At 47.6% G+C, this 8,672-nt stretch overlaps 1 protein-coding gene across 1 annotated transcript; it reads left to right on the top strand.

Moving 5' to 3' along the window:
* The first annotated feature begins 4,252 nt into the window (after positions 1-4,252).
* On the top strand, positions 4,253-7,620 carry LOC138866210 (uncharacterized). Its single transcript, XM_070138254.1, has one exon. It carries the CDS (start codon positions 4,861-4,863, stop codon positions 7,603-7,605), a length of 2,745 nt encoding a protein of 914 aa, XP_069994355.1. The 5' UTR covers positions 4,253-4,860; the 3' UTR covers positions 7,606-7,620.
* Positions 7,621-8,672: the final 1,052 nt, after the last annotated feature.

The raw sequence follows: 8,672 nt of genomic DNA, 5'->3' as shown, positions 1-8,672 counted from the left end.
CGGAGAAAAAAAAAAATGGCGGCCGTCGATTTGTTTACCGAGAAATTCGTTAAGGTTTTCGTTCTAGTTTGAAATGATATCAACGTGTAATTTCTCGAGTGTTTAGTGTGGGTGTGATCTGTGAATGGATTGGTGTGGATTCGTCTTTTGGGAATGGATTGATGTGGGTTCGTCTTTTGGGGATGGATTGATGTGGGTTCGTCTTTTGGGAGTGGATTGATGTGGGTTCGTCTTTTGGGAATGGATTGATGTGGGTTCGTCTTTTGGGAATGGATTGATGTGGGTTCGTCTTTTGGGGATGGATTGATGTGGGTTCGTCTTTTGGGAATGGATTGATGTGGGTTCGTCTTTTGGGAGTGGATTGATGTGGGTTCGTCTAGGTTATGTACAGATTTTAAAGATTAACTAGTCTATTTGTTTTGTTTATTTTCTTGATTTTTATAATTAACTAGTCTATTTGTTTTGTTTATTTCCTTGATTTATAAGTAACTAGTCTATTTGTTTGTTTTGCTTATTTTCTTGATTGAGAGGGACACATGGCAGCCATCTTCGCATAAGCCTCCACCTACCTTTAACTCACCTTTATCTCACACGAATGCCACCTGAATGCCAAGAATGCCCCTCACAGCCCCTAGCCACGCTGGATGCTACAGCTCCAACAACATCCCATCATATATATATATAAAGATGGGCTGAGGGGGCGTATCCGAACTTCCCCCAGGGCTGCCAACCGAGCCGAGGGGGATCCGAGGATTCCGCGGCGCCCAAGAAGTGCCAGCCAGAGAAAAATGCCCGAATGCCAATATGCCACGGGAGTGAAATGCCACAGCGGTGACCGTTTTTTTTTCCCCCTCCCGATAACTATTTGAGAACCGTGGACTATGCGGTAACGTGTGGCGGTTCCCCCCCCCCCCCCCCCCCCGTTTGTCTCGCCTCCCTCGTCTGCCTCGTCAGGGTGTCCTGCGCCGGCCGATGGTTAACGATATTGCAGAGGGCGGGGCTCCTTGTCGTTAATTGTCCGTCGCGCCTTCGTTGCACAGACTCAAGAGGCGTTTTGTAAAGTTTTACGAGTGGAGCCCGAATACCTGGCAATCGCACTGTTGTAAATCTGTAGCGTAAGAGAAGCACAGAGTTTTACAAGAAAGTGTTAAGTCTTGAGAGAAAGTGTAGTGTGATCCGATCGTAAGTTTCTGTGCTTCGTTCAGCTGTATGGGTGTAGATGGCGCTAGCGTCTTGTCTTGTAAGTCAAAGGTATCGTCTAATTGGCTTTCTTCTCGGCTGTATCTTCTGTTTTGTGGATTTTGTCGTTTCTCTGCGGTTCTTGATGTATTTTGAGGCTGAATACCTTTTTTTTTTTTTTTTTTTTTTTTTTTTTATAAATAAATAGCATTGATTTTAGGGTGATTGAAAAGTCAAGGTCGTTCTACTTTTATTTTTTTCGTGACTTAACTTCTGTTCTAATGACAAAGGTCTTCATTATGCCATAGATATTTGGTTCACAATTACATCATCTTCAACGGAAGCATGATATGTAAAACATGAATTAGAAGAAATTGGATAAAACATAAAAAATACGATACCTTGATATAAGAAATGAAAAACGAATGACAAAATACTGATTATTTTAAAAGATGTGATACCTAAAAGAAAGAAAGAAAACATAGAACATACAAAAACGTGATAAAAGCGGTAGTCCAGGCTTCCTCGCACCATATTCCCGCACTGTACTCTATACACCATACACCACCATAACCACCGCAACTACGTATTAACCCTCTGAAACACACTATACAAAGAGGGGATCCCATTTCGCCTTAAGAAAGACTACCGAATCCTTATCGCATTAGACGCTAACCTAACTTAACCGGATGAGGTTGAAGTCACGTGATCTGTGTGATGTATCTGGCTTCCTTTTTATTTTTATTTATTTATTTATTTTATACTTATTTTATTTATTTATTTATTTATTTTTTGTCTTCCTGAAAGTTCCCTGAAAATGATATGAGAGTTACGTATTAAAGTTGAAAAATTTATGATTGTCACTATGTACTGAAGGTTATTTTAAGGTTGAAAATAGATAAAGATGAAGTTATCAGAAGGATGTGATGGATTTTTTTTTCTTAAAGAATCAGAAAATTTAAAATCTTTTAACTTGATTCTCACTGATGGGGGTTGCTAAGTCCTCAAAATATTATCTTACTTTCTCATTATCAACAAATACATATTTTCCTTACGCTGGTCGAAAAAACAATACATTTTAGGTAGGTAGTCAGTGGTATACGTAAATTATTATTATTATTATTTCAGACAGAACTATTTTTTGTCTGCATTTTTGTTCTTGTTTATTCTAATGAAACAAAAAAAGTTTTTTTTTTAAATCTTTAAAGGACCCTTCTTTACACAATTTTTAAATATACTTGTCATTTACTATTGCAGATTACACCTAGTCATGCATATTTAAAAAAAATAAGAAGGTCGCGGGCATGGCTTGATTTGGGTTGCAAAAAATGAAGAAAAAGAAAAAAAAAAGAACAAAAGAAAGTGTTGGTTTTGAAGAAGACTTGAATATGAAAATTACTGTGAAAGAGAGGAAGAGGGAAAGGGAGAATATGAGGGGAGACTGAGGCAGACAAAGACATGTGTTTTTTTCTGAGAGAGAGAGAAAGAAAGAAAGAAAGAAAGAAAGAAAGAGAAAGAGAGAGAGAGACAGAGACAGAGACAGAGACAGAGAGAGAAATGGAGACGAAGAATAAGATATTAACAGTAAGAATTAAGACCAATAAAGATTAAGATATACTACCAATCAAGACCAATTACACCAAAATTGATATAAACGAATTATGAATAGAAATTCAATTAAAAACACAATCTCGTGACTAAGGAATTTGAATTTGCCGCCACCATTAACGACATTTTTTTTCTTCCCGCCAAATTTTAACGGTTGGATTCACTCAAAAGCAAAGAACCGTTTTCATCGTAAGTAATTGTTGTTTAGATGCATTTAATAGGATGATTGGGCGGGTCACAAGTGTTCTGAGGAAAGCTTATTAACGTAAATAACTGTTATTGACGTCGTTGGATGCATTTTTTGTTATTGTAAACATCGCCACTTTTATCTGTATCTTTGTGGTTTTTTTTCTGTATCACCAACTTTACTGTAACCAAGCTGCTTTGTCATTGATGATGATATTATTATCAATTTTATTGTTGTTTTGTTGTTATTGTTTTGTCATTATAATGATATTAATTATCATTATTATTATCATCATCATTATTATTGTTATTATTATTATTATTATCATTATTATGACTACTACTACTGTTATTATCTCCATTATTATTATCGTCATTATCGTCATGTGACAATCAAGTGACCATGCGGTGGCAACATCGACCGCAAGATCGCATCTCACTACAAGATCGAATTAAGTTTTCAGGAAGTTATATTCTTGAATCTCATCTTCATTTCTTGTTAATGTCGTATTGGTTATTACCGCTTTTTTGGTTTGTTTGCTGTTGTGCTTTCTAGTTATCTTTTTCTCTCTTTCTTTTTTTTCTTTACTCGCTCTTTTTATTTGTCTGTCTGTCAGTTTGCTTCTTTCTCTTTCTCCCCCCTTCTCTCTCTGTGTCTTTTTGTAAATTGTCTCTGGCTTTCTCTCTCTCTTGTTCTCTCGCTCTTATTCTCCTACCGTTTTCTTATTTTTCACCTTCTTTCCCCCTTAGTTTCGTTCAGTTTTTCCCTCCCTCCTCCAGTCACCCCCCTCCCTTATCTCTCCTTTCTGATTCCAAGGTTTCCGCTCTTTTATGCACTTGCATAATGGCTCTGCTTGCAAGGATGCCCAATTACTGTGACGCAGGTCTGCATGCCCGTGCATTTCAGTCATCATCCATTTTACAACCCGCGGCCACCTGGGTATGAGGGAGGGCGGAGGGGGGCGAGTGAGGGGCGGTGGGAGGGTAGAGTGGGGGGGAGGGGGTGCCTCGCCTTGCCCCTGCCCTACCCCCCTCCCCTCACCCACCACGGGCTCACCTTCTTTAGCATGTGACTGTGATTTTTCATCGTGTTTTTTGCTCTTTTCATAATAAGTGATGATGGCGAAGGCCTCGAGTTTTGTTTTGCACTCCGTATCTTTTAATATCATCGGCGGGCCTTCAGGTTTTCCTTCTGGCACCGTGACCGGGGTGCGCCTGGCAGCGTGGCATCCCTCCTGGCAGCGGCCCCCCTGTGGCACCGGGAAGCTGGCACCGGGCGCCACCGGAGGCCAGTTAGTTGCCGGGTAAGTGGTGAGAGCGCGTGCGGGCACGAGCCTCCCGCAGCCGTGGTCAGTGTCAGAGTTGCGCAGTTTTTGCGTCCTCGTCTCGGGCGCGGATTCGGTGCGATCTGAACGCCCGTAGAGAGGATTTTGCGCCGCGCCAACAGCTGATGTCACGCTGTAAATAGAACCCGAAAGCGATCCATGTTGCGTGGGTAATTAAGAGTATGTGCTCCGGCGAGTGATGTAACGAGTGGACCGAAAGGGACGGAATCCGATGAGAATTTGAAGCCCCGCGTGTGTCTCGGACCCACATCTTCTTAAGTGGCTTTTTATATGGGAGGAAGAAAGGGTATTGTTACCGTCCGTGGCATGTAGGGTTTCTTCCGATGTCGATGCAGTTCCTGGTGGCGATCGGCGAGGGGTGAGAGCGTGTGTGTAATACAAGCCACGCGGCACGCTGGCCGTCCCGCGCTTCCTCGCCTGACGTCAGTGGCAAGTGCAGGCGTGACGAGCAAGGACATTCGGCGGCTGTGATTCGTGACTATCTGTGCGACTCCGGATTTCGGATGCTTTGCGCTCTAATCGCCGCGAGTGATACGCCGAGATGGAGAGACTCCGCAACATCAAGCACCGCCTGAGCATGTCCGTGGACAAGCTCGGCCCTTCGCGACGATCGAAATCGCAACAGCGGAAGAGCGCGCCCCTCGGGAGCGCCCCTTTCTCTGACGGAGACATCCCTGGCTCCGTCAGGAATGCAGAAGCAGCCTCGCTTGTAAAATCGAGCTCACGACCCAGCAGTTACTGCGGCCCAGACACGGAGGAGACCGGGTCCGCCGAGTGTTTATTGGAGGTGGTTCCTGCTGCCGCTGCTGCTGCGACTTCTGCGGCCACTGCCGAGAACCCTGGCGCGTCCAGCATGCCTGAAGTGACGGCCCCGGCCGAGCCTTCGTCTGGACCAGCTGCAGCGGTTCAGCCTGCGAGCCAAGGAGAAAGACAACTAAAACGAGCGACTTCGAGCGAGGCGGGAGAGAGCCTGATGGCCGAAGTGATGAAAGAAGTCGAAAAGATCACCGAGATAACCGAAGATCTCAAGAAAAAGCGCATCAGACGCGACGAAAGCGCAGCGGACGACACAACGGTGGCGGTGAACGACACGGTGCCTTTGCTGAGCGCGCCGGAGGGGGCCGCGGCGCAGGAAGCCCTTGCCGCGAGCGCCGGTGGAGCGACGCTGCGACAGAAGACTCTCACGGAGGGCGTGGTCCACAGGAAGAATCTGGAGAGCACCTCCACTACTCTCAGCATCGCGTCCACCTGCAGGGCCGAAAGTCTGACGTCAGGATATTTCTCAGGCTCGGAACTAACTCTCTCAGAAGGGAGATGTGACAGTGAGGCGAAATCCGTGTTTTCTTCTGCCGTTTCAGAAATATCAGAAAGCAGCAAATCTGTCATTACAGAAAAGATCGACCGCAGAAGATCTGCGTTTGTGTCCGTGTCGTCGAGTAATACCGAGAACAGGAAGTCGGCCTTCATTCCTGTCTCTCCCGACAGCTCCGAGAAAAGGCTGTCGGCGTTCATACCGCTGATGCCCGAGGTCAACAGCGAGGTCAAGCCGGGCCCGTCGGCAGGGGCGACGGAGAAGGCGGCCGCCGAGGCCAAGGAAGCTCCGGCAGCAGAGCCCTCCGTTGCAGTCACGACGACTGCTGCCAAACAGGAGACGAAAGTCACGAAGAAGGAGAGCATCTACAGCAAGATCGTGAAGCGGAAGGACGCGTCGAAGGAGCCGATTTACGCCAAAATCAAACCCAAGCTGACGATCGAAACCAGCTTCCAGCCCATCGAGCCGAGCTCCTCCAAGAGCCCCACGACTCCCAGCTCGGCAGTGGTCAAGCCCGAGCCCATGTATAACGTCGTGAAGCCTCTGGATCCCCTGGCTACCGTGACGCCGCGCAGCCCGACCAGCTCAGCCATTCCAGGGAGCCCGCTCGGCCCCTTCACCGTCTTCGGCGGCGGGCCGATCTCGTCCGTTAAGAAGGTCGAGCCGATCTACACCAAGATCCAGCCGAAGGAATCGAGAAGCAACACCCTGCCGAAGGAGCCCATCTATAGCAAAATACAGCGCAAGGAGGGCGGGACCCTGCCCCGAGATGCGTCTGACAGCAAGGTCAAAGCCAAGGAGCCCATATACACGCAGCCGCTTCCCCTCACCCCGCGAGAGGAAGCCATGCAGAAGCGGGAGAGTTTCTTCAGCGAGAGCGTGTCGCCCGACTACGGCAAGGTGACCGTGCGGGCCAAGGAGATCGCCGCGTCGCGCCCGGCCGTCATCACCATCAGCAACCCTGGCTACGCTGCCCCCACGACGAGCGCCAACCCGTCGTCGCCTACGACCTCGTCTTCCTCGGCAGCGGTGCCGACGTCTCCGACTTCGCCTTCCTCGCCCGCAGCGCCGACGTCTCCGACCTCGCCTTCTTCGCCCCCGGCGCTAACGTCTCAGACCTCCCCCACTGCGACGCTCAGCCGCATTTCCACCCACACGGAAGAGAGCGCGGCGAGTCAGACGTCGAAAGTCAAGATGGTGGAGAAGGTGGAGTGCGCTCCGGCCTCCGCGTCGTCCCTCGACTCCCCTGGCCCTCGACCTCACGTGGCCTCCGAGTCCTCGCTCGTCGAGAGCTCCGACACCGAGTCTACAGGGCGAGCCAAGCTGAGTAAGTTAGTGGAGGAACTTGCTCAGGAACTTGAAGCTGTCAGCCAACGCGTGGGCATTTCTGCCGACACTGACGACGAATCCAAGAAGGAAATGCTGGCGAAGCTTCTGTCCGCCTACGACATCCCCAAGAACCTTCGGCGCGTTGAAGAGGCGGACGAGGACGCGGTCCGGCAGGCAGAGGAGGCCCTCGTGCCCACGTCGGTGAGCATGGACGAGCTCCGTTTCGTCGACGACAACGAGGACAACGCCGAGACCGTGTACGCCGACATTCCCGACTACTCCCAGGACGAGTTCGTCATCGCCCTGGACGACGAGAACGACCCCAGGTACGCCTCGCTGGCTCGCAAGTTCCGGCAGCAGGCGAGGGCGTCGGAGTCCCCCGGGAAGATCAGCCGCAAGACGGCGACCGTCTACGCGAACGCCCTGAACGTCGTCACGGCGCTCAGGGTCCTCATCAACTCCAAGTCAGCGCGGGCGGCCTCCGTCATCAACAAGATGGGGACGCTGGCCCGCCCCTACGCCCACAAGGTGCAGGGGACCATCAGCGACACCACGTGGATCCAGCGGGTCATCTATCACAAGACGGTACGTGTTGCCGCCGCTGAGGGCGTGGGCGGCGGGGAATCGCAGGAAAACTGTAACTGAATGTTTGGCGTAGAACGACGTGTGCGCGTGTTTGTTTGTGTGTGTGTGTGTGTGTTTTTGTGCGTGTGTGTGTGTGTGTGTGTTTGTTAAGATGTGGGCGCGTGCTTGCTAAGCGCAAATGATCCTGCGAATTCATGCTGCATGTATTGTATAACATATCAGATGTTAAATTTTGCAACTGTGAATTTTCTGGCGGGATTTCCTCTCCAAAATGAAAGTTAATTATTTCCCAATATACGTCGCTGGCACCGGAAATGGAGGAAGCAAGATACGCTACACCTTAATCAAATATTTTTTATCCTGTAGACTCGCTATACCTCTATGAACTACTGTTAAATAAACTTTATTACAGGAAAACGTACTTATCAAAAAGAAAAACTATTTTATTCTCTTACTCTTTTTCAAGCTTCCACAAGGACTCAAATGTAAAGGAATAAAAGGACTCAAAGGACTCCGGAGACGCAGGAAGTTCGAGGTGAGAGTCCGAGGAAAAAAGAAAAGCTTCGTTGGTAAAAAGAAGCTTCGAAAACTGTATTCGAGTAGATTCGTTTGCTTCGAAACGTGCGCAGCGTATATATATGCTTCGAATCATATTCTTTGTGACCAATGTAGAAGAGGTATGAATGAGAATGAATATCTTCACAATACAGGGGATGTATTTAACCGGTTTCGAATATATCTTATGTATTTCTGACGATGATGTGTTCGAAACCGGTTAACTGAATAAATCTCTTGTATAGCGAAGATGTTCATTCTCATTCATACATTTTCTGCGAGTATATATGCTTGTAGCGAATATCGAAATTGAAGAATATCCTTATAAGTAGTTTTGGGAGTGCTTGACTTCGGAGTTGGAGTAGCAGGAAGAGTAGCAATGTAGTCGAGAGGAAGTAAGAAGAAATAGCAAGAATAAGTGGAATCGGACGAAGGGAAAGGTAGAAGAGATGGAAGGGGAAGGAAAGTGGGAAGAAAAAGAAGGCAAAAGTGAAATTGGTCGTGAGGAGAAACATGGAAAGAAAAATAAATATAATGAATGCTAAAAAAAGGGAGTTTCTAAAACAGGAAAG

The sequence above is a fragment of the Penaeus vannamei genome, chromosome 24 (genome assembly GCF_042767895.1).
Source record: "Penaeus vannamei isolate JL-2024 chromosome 24, ASM4276789v1, whole genome shotgun sequence".
In the NCBI taxonomy this organism is placed as follows: Eukaryota; Metazoa; Arthropoda; class Malacostraca; order Decapoda; family Penaeidae; genus Penaeus; species Penaeus vannamei.
Note: the sequence above shows the minus strand (reverse complement) of the source record. Positions and strands in the feature narration are given on the sequence as shown.

Excerpts from the sequence above, each read along its gene's own strand:
- LOC138866210 (XM_070138254.1), top strand. The coding sequence starts at position 4,861 with ATGGAGAGACTCCGCAACATCAAGCACCGCCTGAGCATGTCCGTGGAC.